General features: G+C 37.7%; 1 protein-coding gene across 6 annotated transcripts in view; it reads right to left on the reverse strand.

Moving 5' to 3' along the window:
- Positions 1–57: 57 nt before the first annotated feature.
- LOC120322274 (unextended protein-like) overlaps positions 58–19,747 on the reverse strand; it is a 34,063-nt gene continuing 14,373 nt past the window's right edge. For 4 of the 6 annotated variants that reach the window (XR_005562046.1, XR_005562045.1, XR_005562043.1 and 1 more), the window contains 5 exons: positions 17,102–17,434; positions 1,907–2,095; positions 1,644–1,858; positions 399–572; positions 310–335 (listed from right to left, as the gene is read on the reverse strand). Coding sequence is in view for 1 of the 6 variants with exons in the window: in XM_039377332.1 (XP_039233266.1) it covers positions 303–335; positions 399–572; positions 1,790–1,858; positions 1,907–2,095; positions 13,214–13,420 (672 nt within the window). In the remaining 5 variants the exon portion in view is untranslated. Of the gene's footprint in view, positions 336–398; positions 573–1,643; positions 1,859–1,906; positions 2,096–13,213; positions 16,142–16,608; positions 16,625–17,101; positions 17,435–19,747 lie in introns of those variants that run through there. The other 2 variants (XM_039377332.1, XR_005562047.1) reach the window with 2 other exon arrangements.

The raw sequence follows: 19,747 nt of genomic DNA on the forward strand, positions 1-19,747 counted from the left end.
CCAAGGTATAATCTTCAAATACGAAATGAACAGGATTTTGGTAGAATTCGCAAAGCGTTTTTAAAGGAGTGTTATCATCAGTATCAACAAATGCCAAATCTTTAATATAAAGTAAAGTAACAATGTTTTTTCTATCACCATCGTATACCGGAATACGAGAATACCCAGAATTCATAATTTCTGACACTGTTTCAAAATCAAGTAGCGCATCCAATGACAGCATAAATGCATCATTTATATGCGTCATTACGTCAGCAACAGTTTTCTTACGCAATTCGAGAGCTCCGGATATTATGTTTACCTCATTTTTCAAGATCATTTACATCGTTTGTAACCTACATTTAAAATATTTATTAATGATTAAAATATATTTACAAATAAAACTAATTTTTACTCACACGGACAAGTTCTTTTAAACGTTCTCGGTTGTAAACATTACCAATTTCTTCGCCTAATAATTTATCAAGAATACGAGAAACTGGATAAGATAGTGGGGCTGTTATAGCCATTACGGTTTTGGTTACTAAAATGGTCTTAGCTCCAATTGCCAATCCATGTCTTGAACACACTGCCTGTAATTAAAAAAAAAAAATTTAGTGGAAAAACAGCCGAGTTCCCCGATTATCAAAATCGGCCAATTTGTGCTAGACTGAATGGGACTCTTTAGAGTGGGCGTGACAGTTTTTGTTGGTTTGTGAGTGTTACAGTGGGCGTGGCAGTTTTAGGCGGTTTGTGGGCGTTAGAGGGGCGGGCAACAAACTTGCGTTGCGTCTATGTCCCTGGAGTCTGTAAGCTTAATCTCAACTTTCTAGCTTTTGTAGTTCCTGAGACAGACGAGACGGACGACAGACGGACATGGCCAAATCAACTCGGCTATTGATCCTGATCAAGAATATATATATACTTTATATGGTCAGAAAAGCTTCTTTCTGCCTGTTTCATACTTTTCACAAATCTAGTATACCCTTTTACTCAACGAGTAACGAGTATAAAAGTAGTAGTAGTTGAGATTAAGCATACAGACTCCCAAGACATAGAAGCAGCGCAAGTTTGTCGATTCATGTTGCCACGCCCACTCTAACGCCCACAAACCGCCCAAAACTGCCACGCCCACACTTTTGAAAAATGTTTTGAGTTTTTTTCATTTTTGTCTTAGTCTTGTAATTTTCTATCTATTTACCAAAAAACTTTTTGCCACGCCCACTCTAACGCCCACAAACCGCCCAAAACTGCCACGCCCACACTTTTGAAATATGTTTTGAAATTTTTTCATTTTTGTATTAGTCTTGTAATTTTCTATCGATTTACCAAAAAACTTTTTGCCACGCCCACTCTAACGCCCTCAAACCGCCCAAAGCTGATACGCCCACACTTTTGAAAAATGTTTTGATATTTTTTCATTTTTATATTGGTCTTGTAAATTTCTATCGATTTGCCAAGAAACGTTCGGCCACGCCCACTATAACGCCTACAAACCGCCAAAAACTGTGTTTAAGACTCTCCTTTTCCCTTCCACTAGCTGAGTAACGGGTATCAGATAGTCGGGGAACTCGACTATAGCGTCCTCTCTTGTTTTTATGTATGTTCCGATCATTTTTATAATTTTATTTATTTTATGTGATCAGAAATTTAAGAAAACTTACCTGTGGAGTAATTTCACCGAAAAGTACGATGGCCAATGTGGAAAATATAACAGCGAAGAGTCCAGAAGTTAAACCATCCAGCAGAATGGTAAAGGTTGAGTTAACCAACACATTACCCAGGAGGATACTGCACAAAAGATAATTACCTTGATCACGAACAGGTGCAATCTTTGATGCATATTTTTTTCTTTTTCCGTACCAGTGTTCCGCAAAATCTAAAGTTTTCAGTTATTAAAACATTATATTATATATTCCGCTTTTACCTTTAATTCTGTGCGGTCCATCGACATTAAACCCAAGTTAAGACCTGAAAACAAAGCCGAAAAGCCCAAGCATGTTACGATGATGATTATGGCCAACCAAACAGGTATCAACGGTTCTAATGTTATTATTTTCAAAAAATCGGAGTTTCCTTGATGTTCCAAAGGTGTCGTCGTTGCAGCTCTGCTGTGCTAAAAAAAAAAACACACTTTTAAGCTTTGTGCCGTGCACATTATCAAAGAGACCTTAAGGCGTAAGTGTATATTCTAGATTTGATGAATGGTATGTAACAGGACCAAGATAGCGTTTCCAACACGATACAGTATATATATTATTAATTAGTACAACCAGTCGAGTAGATCTAACCATGCCCGTCTGTCTGTCTCTACGTCTGTATGCACGTAGAGATTTCAGGAACTATGAAAGCTAAAAAGTTGAAATAAGATATGATGAATTTAGTGACGCATACGCTGCACAAGTTTGTTTCAGTACGTTGTCATTCCCACTCTAACGCCCATTAGCCGCCAACAACTGCCACAACCACACATTTGTAATTTGTTGTGTTATATTTTCATTTCTTTATTAGTCTTGTAAATTTTGATGTGCCAAAAAACTTTTTGCGATGTCCACTTTAACGCCTATAAGAAAAAATGAGGAGAGACTTTTGTCATAACATATTTCGGGAATACAAATGTTGAGCGCAACTGTTTTCGCTAACTAATTAACGGATCCTGGAAACAATTTTTGCTTACTTTAAAATATCAAAGAATTAGAAACTAAAAATATATGCTGATTTTTACAATTACTATGTCGGCAAGGAATTGTTCACATTTTTCCTGTTTATGTATTATTTATTTGTACGTTGTAGACAAAAGTTTTAAAATTATGCTACAACAGATATCGGTTATAGCTGCTGGCGCTTATAGCCGGACTTCAAAAATATTTACTTAATATTTTCAACAATATTTACAATTATTTACAATAAATATACAGTGATTAACAAATGGAGTATTACGGAAATTTGTTATTTGTGTTACGAAAGAATGTTTACAGAAGATGGAATATGTTTGCTTTTTTTATAAATGTAAGTAAATGCTGTAGATTTTTTGGGTGGTTTAAGATATCTGTAAGGTTTAAATTCGAATTGCTGGATCTGTTTTTGAAGATGTCCTAGATATAGTCCTATGATTTTTAGATCTCTTCTGGTTATATCACAGGTTTTACCGTGTTTGCTATAATCAGTTATGTTTTCGTTATTTAGGGTTATCGATTGGTACCAGGGAGATGAATTTTTAATTTTTCTTTAACGAAAAGTAAAAAAATAATACATTTTGTGAAAAGTGAAAATAAAAATAAAATTTTATTGTGATCCCAGGGAGATGGAAAAAAAATCTACAGTTTAAAACGGGGGAAAAGCCATTAAATGAGTATAGAAGCCCGAATGGTGTCAAACGCAAAACCACAGATATAGAGGATAGACGCATAAGAAGGATTCGCAATCGCGGAAAATGAGAATTTATTTAAAGAAGGGTCTAGAGCATGTGGAAGAACTACGGATGATCGTCTATCTAGAAGGGTTCGCGGGATCGAGCTATGCCTCGAAGAATTTTCTGTCGGAATTTGAGGAGCGTTATATGGACGCCTATAGCGCCATTGCAAATTTTCCGGTGAGTGTGTGGACTGGCAAGACTAATATGACGCCTTCACAAGCCTCATACACAACAACAAGAATTTGATTAATGTGCAACGATTCACTTTCTTAAAGATTCGTTGCCAGTAGGGCGCGATAATGACATCCGACAAATTCAAGTCACGGAGAAAAATTACGCCGTGGTTTGGGACTGATGATTAATCTACGTCTCGTTTTTAGCACCACATGAACGCTAACTATGCGCCGCACAAGCTGCAAAAGGAAAATACAAAATTAATACAGTCTATGTTTGCCTGACTGCATTCCGACGCGTTCAAGCTTCAGACGCGCAGCACTGGTTGCCGCATTACGTAGCATAGCAGTTGCGTAAGGAGACCCATAACGTTTGGGTGCACCATCAAGGGAGCGGTCCCACCGTTCCTAAGAGCGCTCAAGACGACCGGATAGAGCATGTTACCACATCGATGGCGTCCATTTCCTGCGTCGTTGCGCAACCCTTCTTGCTTTGGAGAAAGGAGATAGTGAGCAGGAAAAAATTATGCATCAATTGCTTGAGCAAATCGCATGCAGCAAGAGCTGCATTTCCCAGTATTGACTCATAACCAATCCTCGAGCCGTGCACAGCCGCATTCGAGAAGGTCTTCAGCGCCGCCGCTTTGTGCACCCGCAGCCATGGAAAACCTATCTCAGCAAGGAACGGAGGACCAGAACGCATCTTGCAGATGCTATTGGGCAACTTCGTCGAATGTCCCTTCGAGGAATGTGCTTCTCGCCCCTGCTCGTATCGTCGTACGAAATCCTGTCAACGGCCTACACGCAGTCAATGCTCTAATCAATCAAGGATCTGAGGCAACCATAGTATCGGAACACATCGTTCAGTCCCTGCACCTGAAGCGGTCTGCCACCCGAGCAGGGTTGGGTCCCGGGGTGGATCCTTGGGCGGCCGTCGTTGCAAGTACTAAGTAAATTTCGAAATCTGTAGTATTATTAACACAAATTTCTTTTTAGGGGTTGATTTAGCATATGTTCTTAATTCGGTTTCTTTTTGCCTGCCAGGTCTTAGCTCTACGCCACAGTATTGGGATATTCGAGGGCTCTCATAGGCAGAAACCCACTAGGCACGATCGATAGGCACGGCCATTTAGGAGTGGACATGCTGGCGCATGTTGCCCGACACCAGGATCGGATTGCCCGACGAGCCCATACTTCGTTTCTGTGAGGCCGAGTCGGTTTAAACCGCCCTACAGCAACAGACGAGGACCTCTGGTAAAAGCAGTTTAATAAGGAATACATCCACGAATAGGCGTGTAGCATCTTGTGTACTTTCACATGACACTGTCTTTGAGAAGGATCCTCAGTCGACTAAACAGCGAATCGTCTTCGATGCCTTATCATTGTCCAGCAACGAAGCGAATATTGTCCGCTCGATTGCAAGAGATCATCAGTGCAGTCGAACACTGACAACTTTCTTAGGATCCACAATATAAGTATTCAGCGGTGTATTTATTATTCACCTGGACACAAAACTTCAACTTAGCTTTACGAGTTTCGTAGGACTCGAGCATGAGGGCGGAACGTGCTACACCTCGCTGTTGGCTGCAAAATGAAAGGTTACTCCTACGAAACCTCTCATACCTAGAACGAAGCTGAGTGGTGCAGTACTGGCCATCAAGTTGGTGAATTGACTAACCACGGAAAAGTAGCTAGAAAACCTTCCCATCCAGACTATTGGACGGATGATACAATATTTCTGCATTGGCTGCACGGGGACGTCAATAAATGGAAGACTTTCGTCGCTAAAAGGGTCACCTTTATTTTAGATCACTCTTCACCGTCTCAATGGAGACATATTGGTACTAGCAAAAAACCAGCAGACTGTGCGACAAGAGCTAAACATTGTGCTGAAGAACTTCGATCCCGGAGTGGCGTACACGCAGTCAAGGTGACTGGCCTTTGTCGGAGATCAGATAAGTCGACATGAATGATGCTTCACTAGAGGCAAAGGCCGAAAAGGCACGCGTTCACCACACAGTCTCAATGCCATCGCTTCTGGAGCGATTTTCTAGTTTCTGCCAGGTGGTACGAGTCATAGCATATATAATTCGGTTCAAAACCAATGCTATCGGGAAAGAAGAGAGGTGCTCTAAGCATTATACTGATAGTATTATGTTACTCGCACGTTTAAACCTTTACTTTGCACTTCGACTAGCTGAGTAACGGGTATCAAATAGTCGGGGAATTCGACTATAGCGTTCTCTCTTGATTTTATTGTTTTTTACAAAAAAAGGATACAGAATCGAATGTTGAGGAAATGTTTTAATAAGATTTAATTGAGTTAAAAAAGTTAGAATTGTTTGCATTAAGAGCTGCAGAGTATCAAGATTAGAGATAATTGGATAAAGTTATAGTCAGAACATTATACTCTGTAGGGGTTATCAAACTCATCGTTAGATCAAGATTAGAGGTAAGTAGTTTCTAGTTAATCTGCTTGGAACAGAGAAGTTTACCCAACTAACCAAGTCGGTTCTATCAACTTCACCGCGAATAAGCTTACAATAAAAGACTGTTCCAAGTATTGTTCTACGGTTAGCTGGGAAAGGTAAATTAATTAACATTAGTCTACGGAAGTAAGGAAGAAATATAAGGTTTGCATCCCAGTTTAGGCGCCGTAGAGCAAACAGTTTTTTTTGAACCGATTCAATGCGGTCCGAGTAAACTACGTATTGTGGACTCAAAACTAGTGATCCATACTCAAGAATCTGACAGTCAAGCAAATGAATAGGGATGATCAAATTTTTTTGACCACCTTTTTATAAAACCAGGCACACCCCTGGCCTTATTGATAATGGACGAAATATGGTCTACAAATTTTAGTTACGGGTCTATAAAACCACCAAGATTATTAACCCGTGTTATTCTGTCCAAAGAGCACCCACTTAGAGTAGGTTATCACGGCATCATATTAAATATACGTATATTACTTATATAAATGTTTACTTATATAGTTATAGGGCTACAAAGACTGGGGTAAATTAAAAATAAGGTAAACGTAAAAAAAAAAGGTTTAACTTAATTTTTTACTTCTAATTCCTGATTTTCCCAAGAAATAAAGGCACTTCACAAGAGGCCACAATATACAAAACTTAAGACACGAATCATAAATTTTGACCATTTGACAATTTTGAAAATTTATCTGCACGTAAATTCTTCACTTTGTGGATCTGCGTCTTGAAGTTTTTTTAATTTAAGAACTGCTAAAAATACTTAAATCTGTGCAATAATGGAATTGGAAAGGAAGGTTTTTATTATATTTTATTACATATAATCATAACAGTACAATTTTGCAGAAATCCCAAAAGTTCTGTCACCACTCATTTCAAAGGACCCGTTGGAAATGGATCACGGCTGTGTTTTTTTTAAGTTTTAGGACCATCTCCCGAAGCCTTTGTAACTTTGTCAGCATAGTTAAGCGTGAAAGGTATATCTTCAAATATATAAAGCACCAATCGAATTGGATAAAACAGAGTTGACACATTAAGTTTCCAGTTTAATGTACGTCTTTGCATTGAATATTTTTAATTTTAAGTAATCATAATTAGTGAAATAAGTTATTTGGTTTATTGCAAGCTTTGTCTTATTTCCAGCATTATATTCTTCCCGAAACGTTTATGATTTTAATCGGCTTAGATATGATTTTAAATAATAATAGAATTTTTCTACTGTTAATCATATTCAAAGATGAAATGGTTTTCGTCTAGCATCTAATGTCTATGGGCTAGCGTTTGCAATTAGAAGGGCTTAACATTTAATTTTAAGCAAAAGACAGCATCGGTACCGTGAGAGATTAAGCCTTCGCCGTCGCCACAAACCGCTGCTTCAACGGTATTCTCAATATAATCTGCCCCCTCCGAAGCTATGTTTGTCCGTCGCGTATCTTACGATATCTCTTAAAACACGCGATCGTTCTACAAAACGATTACCGCTGGTGAGCTACTAGAACTTAGTTACCAATACGAAATCAATAATATGATGATTTCTTCAGTTTATCAGCACTTTTACCTTACAATGATTTACGGTTAAGACATTGTTTCCACTCATTGTGTTTCTTAAAACATATATGAATATAAGATATTCGAATATGCTGGTACGAACCGCTGGTCCGGTGTCCAGACCATTTCTATAGCATCTGCATGCTTAATCTCAACTCTCTAGCTTCTATAGTTTCTGAGATCTCGACGTTCATACTGACAGACGGACTTGGCCAGATCGACTGGCTATAAGAGGAACGACCCACAGCCTCCGGCAAGTGATCAACAGGACCCGACAGCTGATCAACTGTCGATTGCTGCCAGTGCCCAAATGTTGCTAGGAGCGGCAGTTAAAAACGATTAGGAGCAACCCGATAAATCCGCTGGAGGAACTTTTGTTTGCGATTGCTAGAGATTCCGATGTGGCTGTTTTGGTTTCACAACCAGGAATCTCTGGTCCTGTCCTAATTTGTGTATCACCAATAGGGAATATTTTAAGTCCAGGTTTTATACAAAATGAAAAAATACTGGTTATCAATCTATATTTTTATACCCGTTACTCGTAGAGTAAAAGAGTATACTAGATTCGTTGAAAAGTATGTAACAGGCAGAAGGAAGCGTTTCCGACCATATAAAGTATATATATTCTTGATCAGGATCAATAGTCGAGTCGATCTGGCCATGTCCGTCTGTCCGTCCGTCTGTCCGTCTGTCTGTCCGTATGAACGTCGAGATCTCAGGAACTACAAAAGCTAGAAAGTTGAGATTAAGCATACAGACTCCCAAGACATAGAAGCAGCGCAAGTTTGTCGATTCATGATGCCACGCCCACTCTAACGCCCACAAACCGCCCAAAACTGCCACGCCCACACGTTCGAAAAATGTTTTAATATTTTTCATATTTGTATTGTTCTAAGTTTCTATCGATTTGCCAAAAAATGCCCAAAACTGCCACACCCACACTTTTGCAAAATGTTTTGATATTTTTATACCCGTTACTCGTAGAGTAAAAGGGTATACTAGATTCGTTGAAAAGTATGTAACAGGCAGAAGGAAGCGTTTCCGACCATATAAAGTATATATATTCTTGATCAGGATCAATAGCCGAGTCGATTTGGCCATGTCCGTCTGTCCGTCCGTCTGTCCGTCTGTCCGTCTGTCCGTCTGTCCGTCCGTCTGTCTGTCCGTATGAACGTCGAGATCTCAGGAACTACAAAAGCTAGAAAGTTGAGATTAAGTAAACAGACTCCAGGGACATAGACGCAGCGCAAGTTTGTCGAATCATGCTGCCACGCCCACTCTAACGCCCACAAACCGCCCAAAACTGTCACGCCCACACTTTTGAAAAATGTTTTAATATTTCTTCATTTTTGTATTGGTCTTGAAAATTTCTATCGATTTGCAAAAAAACTTTTTGCCACGCCCACTCTAACGCCCACAAACCGCCAAAGCTGCCACGCCCACACTTTTGAAAAATGTTTTGATATTTTTTCATTTTTGTATTAGTCTTGTAAATTTCTATCTATTTGCCAAAAAACTTTTGGCCACGCCCACTCTAACGCCCACAAACCGCCAAAAACTGTCCTTCGCACTTACACTAGCTGAGTAACGGGTATCAGATAGTCGGGGAACTCGACTATAGCGTTCTCTCTTGTTTCATTTTTGTATTAGTCTTGTAAATTTCTATCGATTTGCAAAAAACTTTTTGCCACGCCCACCCTAACCCCCACAAATTGTTAAAAACTCTCAGTGCTTAAGATTCTACTTCGCACTCCCACCAGCTAAGTAACGGGTATCAGATAGTCGGAACTCGACTATAGCGTTCTCTCTTGTTTTGAAATATTTAAATGCTCGGCAAAATTTTACCTTGCTCAATGCTCAGTGTTAAAAAACTATTTAAACTGTCGTTGGATTCGGTTCGCACAGGATCATTAATGCAAATTCAATGCAAGCTATTACATAGGAATCCTTAAATTGCCGGCTATCCCTTTTTTTTTTTGAAAATGTTATAACTCCTCATTTGCAGCACCTTTGTAGGTAAATAATTTCACAATGTCAGCACGCTTTTATAAAACGCAGATTAACAACCATTAACCTTTTTGAGCTAACCTTATTCGTAATACAGGGTTTCTAAAAAACATTTTTACAGCAGCACAGTAGCTGCGTGTCCATCTAACCTCGCGCTCTCTCTCCTTTGTCCTCTCGCGCCTGCACCTTTGCGTTCTGCTGTTCGCACTGAAATGAAGTCAACAGGCTGCAATTTATAATAGAGTGGAACGTTTAGCGGACTACTTATTAACCTCTGCAATAACTTCGTTTGATGAGTCCGTTCTTCATATGAGGTTGGAGCTGATCGATGAGCATCACCAAACATTCAGAAAAAATTCTCGTTATGCTCGAAAAACTTGATATTAATGAAATTAACCCCACATTTCGGGGGGAGATTTCAAAGCGCACCCGCATAAACTTTACTGATCTTAGAAAAGCTACAGCATCTACGAGGGACACTCCAACCATTCATTCACTGGAAATATCGGATGGCAACAAATTTGCTAATCGAACAGAACAGAACAGATTAGCTAATCGTCGTTTGTTATTTCAGGCACAGATTACTGAAATTCCTAGGCTAAGGGCAGTGCAAAGTGGTTTCGTTTTAATGCTTTGTGAAATGTCGAATAAATTTAACGTTCATACTCGCGCTTTAATGGAATGTGCTCCACGGAACAAATCGCTGGATGCATCATCGTCCATGTACTCCTTCGAAAGCTAGAACTTCGTTGCTTGCCGTGCTCTGTTCGACTGTGTATCTGAACTGCACCTTATAACATTCCTGATTCGCAAATCAAATTTATCTTAAAAAGGCAAAATCGGCAGCTTGTGTTATTGGCTTGTGTTCTTGTCCAGAATAAAAGATACAGCACTAAAAAAAAAGACAGTCCCGGAAAATAGAGATTTCGTGTCAAAAGGGAGACTATCGATTTCATGTCGAAATCTATTGGGCCTAGAGAGGACAGCTTCTTTCAGATCCAGAACGGAATTCTGGGATTTAAAAAGGTTAAAGTTCTTAGGACTAGAAGATATCCTTGACTCAGAAGTGATGAGAAAATCGTGAACTGCGATGGCAAGGCGAAGGCACATAATGAAGGAAGACCCGTATTTTTATACAGCAGCTGAGAAGTTCCAGGATGGGCAGCAAGAAATCCAAAGCCTCCGACAACACCGCCGACTACGTAACTTAAGTATCAGATAGCGGTTAGAGCGCTTTGCGGGTAAACATACATACTGCAATACACCTTTGTACATATTAATTGACAATATTCACTTTGTGTTATTGTTATATCCGTTATTCGTAGAGTAAAGGGGTATACAAGATTCGTTGAAAAGTATGTAACAGGCAGAAGGAAGCGTTTCCGACCATATAAAGTATATATATTCTTAATCAGGATCAATAGACGAGTCGATCTGGCCATGTCCGTCTGTCCGTCCGTCTGTCCGTATGAACGTCGAGATCTCAGGAACTATAAAAGTTTGTCGATTTGCCAAAAAACTTTTAGCCACGCCCACTCCACTCCTTTGCACTTCCACTAGCTGAGTAACGGGTATCAGATAGTCGGGGACTCGACTATAGCGTTTCCTCTTGTTTTTAGGCGTAACCGTTTTTGTTTATAATTTGTTGAATCACGTGTATAAGTTAACACAATCAGTTCTCACGGAGTGAAACTGCCGAATCGCAGGCCATATCCGGTGGTCTGCATGCGCAATAAAGAAACTGCTGATCGCGCACTTCAAGTGCCTGGAGCTGCAGCGGGATCGGACCATTAAGTTAGTTATAAATTGTACTCCGAGGCTTTCGCCTTTATAAAATACTTGGAATATTATGACCCTCGCCCTAACGGTAGAGTGGCGAATAAATATTATTAAACTAAACCAAACGACTTATAACTTATATAAGTCATGTTTAGTTTCAACTTAATATATAGAAATGCACACGATCCAGAGTTTCGAAATCCCATCGCACAGGATTCATTTTGAGTATGTTAAACGAAACTCAGTATGCTAAATTTTATAGTATCTGTCCCCATATATCCTCGAGCCATCTTCATTCTTCTATATGCACAACTTATCTTTGTAAGAGCATTCACAAAAGTTTATTGGGCATTTTCAGCCTCTTCTATACCATGCAATTTTACTGATGAAAATTGGATAAGTCATATTTATATATAAATAAAGTTATCTTTAGCCACCTATCTTTATCATTTTCCCAAGAGCTCCAAAAGATTCTTAATAAAGTTCTCGGTCGACACTTCAGATAGACGTTCGTAGCGGTATCACATAAGACTCATAACTGCAGAAGTGGGTCGAAACCACACATTTATGGGAAAGGCAAGATAGGATTATTAGCAAGATGTCGTACGCATTTCATTTGCAAAGTTATTTCATCCGTTTACGCATCGATCACAAAGAGCTAGTTAAGTACGCCCTCTTAGTAAAATTGTAAGACATTCACACGTAGAAAAGCTATAATCTTGAAACAAAGGGATGGGTGCAATTCGCTCGTAGAATCAGACTGATACAATCAAGGAAAGTACATTGTGACTTGGTGACCACTTGATTAAGTGTTCCAAGATTGGAGGCAAGGAGTCCCAAGCCTTCGACAACACCATTACCGTGATTAACGTGATCCTTAAAATAATTTAGATGTACAAGAGAACCGTGCAGCGGCGACTGGATAACCACCATGCGTTATGAAAGGTCGTGTCTACCATCTTATGCTAAAAACTAACAGTAATCAAATACGTGTTTAAAAAATAACATGTGCAATTGAAGAAGCATACAGAAACACCGCAATTGGAGTATGCCGCAGATGCATATACAAAGCAGAGTGATTTCATTCCCGGAAATGGAAAATACCGACGAGTTTGTAAAAAGGACGAAGCAGCAGTTGCAGATACAAAGGATTTTTGACGATTACAAAATATGAAGATAAAAATGTAACAGCCGAAATTGCCATAGCTAAAAAAGACAGATAAAAGATTTTTGAAAAAAAAAATAGTTTCCATTGTGTTTTAAATACAGAGGTATTATATATACATATATTGTTTAATGTCTATTTAATAGATATAACAGATTATTTTTCGGTAAAATTAGATAAGCTAATGATATTATTTGTAGTTATTTAATGATGCTATTTTGTTTCTATTTTTATTAGTATGTTTTTAACTGTTCGTGAATAAAATAGATCTTAGAAATTGCACGAAAGTTTTAAGCTTCAAAACTTTCCAACTTCTTCCCAAAAGGCACCTTTACAGCGTTGCAAACTTCTGACTGAAATCAACACACCCTATGTACGGTCATAATAATTTTCGGGTCCAAGATGGTTCTCGGATAATTGTTTTAGATTGGCCATACTCTGAACGTAGATGTAGTTCTACTAACCGCTCCTATAAGAGATCACCGAGGAAACGAGGCAAGGGCTATTTGTCTCTTCTTTTCGAAGGCTCTTTGGCTAGGTTGTTACGGGTTCATTCCGAAGAAAATGTTTGTTTGTGGTTGCTTAAACTAACGTCATCGGTCTCGCAGTAAGTAATAACAGTCATTTGTCGTGTAAGAAGTCATCTGAGTCAAATTACCAAATTTGCAGCGAAGTCATCCTTGAGTTTATTTATCCGTCCCTCCGGTGCTCGCAAAGTGTTATTAATGAGCTCATTAAGATCATTAAAGCGAGAGTTCATAATCTCAAGCAGCTGCTTGTTACGAACGTCCTCTTTATAAAATAATAAGGTACATCTCAAATTATTACTCTTAGGAGGGTCCAATAAGCAATTCCAACCAGTCATGGGTGTAAATGGTTTATATAAATGTTGTAGCCAAAATACTACCAAGCGTTTAAATTATTTACAATAAGTGCAAAATTACTGTACCACTGGGTACATTGTATTTCTTAATTCCAAGGTTATATAAACATGCAATGGACAGTCCTAGTGCTAAGTCGGCATATCTGGCATGTTACTATGAGAGCATAATAATCTCTCTAGCGTATTGTCAAAATAGACCATAATACATAATAATTTTAGAAATTTTAACTTATTTAAACTGCTATAAAATTAATTCTTTATATTTTCCAGTGGCATACATTAAATGTTAATAGTACATTTAAATGACGTTTTTACAAAATCTTGAAGCTGGTGGCCAGACAGAAGTGTTGCGATAGGCGCTACGAGCCTTTTATTTTATTTTATTCGGGAATGGACAATCTGACAACTGTAAGCTCTATTGTTAAGCTAAACAGTTTTGAGGGTATACGTACTTAGACCGTTTTGACATTTTTGGGGATGAAGCTTTATCAAAAACCAATGTTTAAGGATGGTTTGAAGACTATAACAGAGGTTGAAGGCGAATTTCTTGAAGGAATTCCAAAATCCGTTGTTGTTCCAAAAACCATTGATGCTGTGACCTTAGGCATTAGTTAGACCAGCATACATTTAATAATACATGAACATATGACCGTCAAAAAATGTAATCGCGTTGGAACTCACACAGTTTGTCAATCACTTAAAAGAAGGCTCGTGCCGATTGGAAGAAAGAAATGCTTAAAAAAAATATAATCGAGCTTCCACAAATCTCCTCAAACTGTGCATTATTAAGCAACAATGTTTAATTGTTAAGTTCGACTTATTTCCGTTCTTGAAAAATAAAAAGAGAGGTCAATGTTATTTGATTTTGATATCAATCAGTGGCAAAAGTGCTTCGACACTTGGTTGAAACGAGTGCTGAAGTGTAAAGATCTTAATGGGGAATATTTTAAGGCATTTTTGTTTACAAAAAGGGTGTACCGAGTACTAATAATTAAGCTTCGTTTCTGTTCTGAATTGAATGGCAGTGATTGTTATTTGTGTAAAATACAATAATAGCTCTTTTCACGAATCGACAGCTTTTCTCATTTAGAAATTAAAATTTGGTTTCCATTACGTTGCCCTTGGCAAATAACATAACATACCTATGGTTCCCGAAAAGGCGAGTAAGTTTCTACCCCGTCGTTGGTTATTGTTTTTGCAAAAATTGTTGAATGCTTAAGACAATTGATTTGTAAAACAACTATTAATAAAACAACTATTTCGATTTTTGGTAATTTAGAATTCTTGTGAAATTACGAGCTATTGTAAAATTGCATTGAGTTTAGTTCCACGCGTGTTAACCTATACTTATAGACCTGTGTATATGTGCACGCTAGCATGGACAAGGGAAAACGAAATATAAAGCCATTCAATGGCGAGAAGTATGCGATTTGGGAATTCAGAATAAGGGCTTTATTGACCGAACTGGATGTGCTTAAGGTCATCGATCAAGACATACCTGATAAATTACCTGAGCGTTGTGCAAAAATTTATTTCTAAACTTTGCGACGAGGGATATAACGGCGCGTCAAATTCTTGGAAATTCGAACGCGATATATAAAAGAAAAAAAATATCAATTGGCCGCAGGTGCCAAAATAGAAGAGATTGATAAAGTGTCCCAATGTTTATTACATTGCCTTCGGCTTACGATGGCGTCACCACAGCCATTATCAGACGAATATTTAACATTGGGATTTGTTAAGAATAGATGCTAGATCAGGAAACTAAAATTAAAAATGATCGTAAAAACATCAGCAGGAAATTTTTTAAATACGATTGTGCAAAATAAAAACTACAGCTTTGAAAACAACTCATTTAAAATTCGCGTAACTAAACAAAAGAAAACATTGAAGGTGAATTCTAAGAATAGGGTTAGATCTCACTACAAACAGGGACACATTAAAAAGGATTGTTACCACTATAAAAGAATACTAACTGAAAGAAATAAAGATAATACAAACTACAAAAAACAAGCTAAAACCGCAACATCACAAGGCATTGCATTCATGGTAAACGAAGGGAATGAAAACCGCGCGGTAGATAAATGAGGTGCAAGGGATCTTCTCAAAATGATGAGTCGCTGTGCGTTAATTTTGTGGAATTGGTGCCGCCGCTGAAGATCGCTGTGGCCAAGCAAGGCGAATATATTTACTCAATTAAGCGCGGCATTGTGCTGGAAACTTGATGTCCGTGAAGCGCCTACAAGAGGCAGGAATGTCAATCAAATTTGACAAGACTCGGTTAACCATTTTCAAGAATGGATTGATCGTGGCCAAGAATTCAGGTATGTTTAACAACATTCCTATTGTGCAGTATCAATCATATATTATGCAAATATGCGAAAAATAAACATTATTTTCGATTATGGCATGAGAGGCTTGGAAATATAAGCGATAAAAAGTTATTAGAAATACAAATAAATAATGAAATTATTTGATTAAAAAAATTTGTGAATCATGTTTAAATGAAGAGCAAGCAAGGCTACCGTTACCGACTCCTATTTGTTGCGCACTCAGATGTTTGTGGACCAATTTGTCCAGTTACTTTAAGTGACAAAAATTACTTCTTGTTGATCAGTTTACCCACTATTGTGTAACTAACTTAATAAAACACAAAGCTGACTTATTTTATGTATATGTTTAAAGACTTTTTTGCAAAATGTGAAGCTCATTATACCCGTTACTCGAAGACTAAAAGGGTATTCGTTGAAAAGTATGTAAAAGGCAGAAGGAAGCGTATGTATAATCTTGATATATATATTCTACAGTTTTGGGCGGTTTGTGGGCGTTAGAGTGGGCGTGGCAACATGAATCGACAAACTTGCGCTGCTTCTATGTCTATGGAGTCTGTATGCTTAATCTCAACTTTCTAGCTTTTGTAGTTCCTGAGACGGACAGACGGACATGACCAGATCGACTCGGCTAAATGACTCCTAAATGAAAGAAATTAAACAACCTGACTGAGAGTATGGAAAATTAAACAGCTGGATACTTGGATGAAACACGATCTGTAAAGAATCTGATTTAAACTGATGATATTGAAATAACGAGTGGAAGAAGTGAGATATAAAAAAAAGACATCATATAATAAGGATTAAAATAGTTAAAATAAATTTGTTTTAAAAGCTCACATTATCTTTAACGATGTTCCAAATTCATTCCATGAAATTCAGTATAAAATGGACAAAAATGAGTTAATTGGTCATGAATTGAATAATACCTGTACAATCACAGAAAGTCCTAAAAATAAAAACATAGTAGATAGCAAAGGGGGGTTTTCCGCTAAATATAACGAACTGGGAAGTCCTACTAGAGTTAGATTTGTTGCATGATGATTTACTTAGGAATAATATAGAAAGTCGACTATGAGAGACTTTTGGTTCTGTAGCTAGAATATCCAGTTTTCGATTTATATTATCATTGCCAATATAACTTAAAAACCATCAAATAGAGTTTTCTTAAATGGCACATTGAAACAGGAAATATACATAGCAAGGGTGACAATGTGTATACATTAAATAAGGCAATTTACGGACACAAACAAACGAACTGATTTTATTTGTTTGCTTATTGGTCTTATTTGGTTTTACACCACCTTATAGAAAGTTAAACTTAAAAACTTACATTTGTTGTTTCTCAGCTGCTTTGGCACAAATAAAAAATTCATTTATAAATGATGGAAATTTTACTGAGTATAGTGCTGAAAATCCATCGCTGGATACTTCTATCGGTGTGTACAGATCAGTAGCTGGCTTTAGACATGGACCGCCATAATCGTTTTTTTCAGTTGTAAACGTTATAGCTGTATTTTCTTTTAATCCGCTACCAAATACTCGAAAATGCTGTTCCTTGTATACTAACACTGTTGGTATTCCGTTTTTAGTTTCTACTGTTTCGTCTTCCAAACGAATTCCAACAATACGAAAAGAATTCGCAATGGTTCGTTGCGTCCGTGAACTGAAAAAATGTATATGTTGAGTTGTTACTAGTATTGCTAAAATTATATAATGTCAAACGAATAACTTTATAAATAGCAGAAACAAATGAATATGGCCAGGATTAAGCCATTAAAACTCGAAATATATTATATTTATGTGTAATTTATGGAAACATAGTATTGATGGTTTTTTTTATTTTTTTTTAAATTGAACGTTTTTAAATGCAAACGGGGTTGATACTATTGTTTTTCAAAGGGCATTTTGCTTAAAGAAATCCATATAGCTGGCGTTAACATTTTTTAATTTTTGTCAGATTTGTGTTGTTATTGTCTTAATTATTAGTCTATAGTAATATTTTATATTTTTAATAAATCATGATGATCAGGCGTACCTGGTCGAGATGTATCTTTTTCACTTATTTCACAGTTATATTCGGTATCAGGGTTTTTACTTTAATTACCCTGTCTATTTGTTGTGCATATTACTTATTATAAGTACTTCTGGTTAAAACCTTGTATTGGTAATATTAACTAGTTAGCTAGTATATGTCTCTGGAATCTGCAAGCTTAGTTAATCTCAACATTTTTATAGTTACACATTTTTCAACGAAGCAAGTATACCATTTTACTCTACAGGTAAAGAATATAACTATTGAACAGATTTTCCTCATCTATAACTAATTTTAAGGAGCATAAAAATGGTTTAATATAGACTAAATATTTTAAAAACAATTGTCGAATCATGCTGCCATGCCCACTCTAACGCCCACAAACCGCCCAAAACTGCCATGCCCACACTTTTGAAAAATGTTTTGATATTTTTTCATTTTTGTATTAGTCTTAAATTTCTATCGATTTGCCAAAAAACTTTTTGCCACGCCCACTCTAACGCCCACAAACCGCCAAAAACTGTCAGAGTTGAAGACTCTCCTTCGCACTTTCACTAGATGAGTAACGGGTATCAGATAGTCGGGGAACTCGACTATAGCGTTCTCTCTTGTTTATTTTTTATAACGGTTTACAATAATATTTCTTTGATTACTTGTTTGTAATAAAAATAAATTATTTTAAACAAATAAATTACTAAATAATTGCATTTAATTAATGCAGCCGGCAGCATTAAACAAGACCAATTGTAAAAGTTAAGAGCGAACAGAGCGTTCGAAGAGACAAACAAATCTTAGTCGTCTACATACTCCGCCTGAATACAAACATTTCGCTGTCAAATAAATTATAATAAACTAAGAATATTAATTGAACAATAAGTGTGGTTTATTCAAAGTTTATTTAGTTCAAGGCTAGCATACGAGCGATTTGCAAGCGTAATGCCAATTTTGCTACGCATTCCACGTTTGCCGAAGATGTCACGCCGAATAATTGCAGGTATCCAAGGCATCAGACGCGACATAGTTCGCATATGCGAACTGGACAGACTTTTACTCGATGTTTATAATTATTATAGACTGCCATCCGGACCTAGCCAATTACCATTGCAGCACCTAAAGTATTGGTAATGGATCAGTTTCTTAACTACGGGAACTATCGGAACTATATTCATATTCGCGCTCTCAAAGGCTTGGGCTCGCCTTCATTCGCATTTATGAATTTGATTTCGTCGTGGGAATTGATGGCAAATTTTCTGGAGCAGCGCTGCAGAACATTAGAATCCGTGGACTACGCTATGGCAACCTACTCGCCAGGCGGCCAGGTGTGAGAAAATAGACACGATAACAAATTCTCATTTATAGCTATTGCCCCAACTACTATTTGGTTCCCGGTTCCGGGAGTTAACGCTATCTGATAGTCTTATAGGTAAAAAGGCTTGCCCCGTGTATGAACTGCCTTAAACGAGGGCATAATCTACGGCAATGCAATGCAAGTCACTGCCGCACTTGTGGGTCTAGGCATCACACTTTGCTGAATTTTGAAAATGCAATCTCTTCTTCCGAGCAGGAATGCCACTGCATGCCACTGCACTCATTGCACAGGATTCCGGTAGTGACATTGCGCTTTTAGCCACTGCGTCTGTTTTAGTTAACAGCTGTAATGGATCGTTCATTCCCGGTCGGGCATTGCTTGATTCCGGTTCGCAATTGCATCTTATTACATTCCGTTTTGCCAACTAGCTTTAACTTAAAAAGTTAAGATCCTATGGCGCAGTTTCGGAAATAGGCAATTACACTTTCGTTACTGATGGGTTTTTGGTAGATTTTATCCGGCGGTCCACTGTTTCCGACTACTCTACAAACATAACTGCAACAATTGCTCCAAATATTACTGATGAAGCACTTCGCCCGAATGCCGTCTGGTGATTATTCTATCCGGTTGCAGGC

This window comes from Drosophila yakuba, unplaced genomic scaffold (genome assembly GCF_016746365.2).
Source record: "Drosophila yakuba strain Tai18E2 unplaced genomic scaffold, Prin_Dyak_Tai18E2_2.1 Segkk50_quiver_pilon_scaf, whole genome shotgun sequence".
NCBI classification, from domain to species: Eukaryota; Metazoa; Arthropoda; class Insecta; order Diptera; family Drosophilidae; genus Drosophila; species Drosophila yakuba.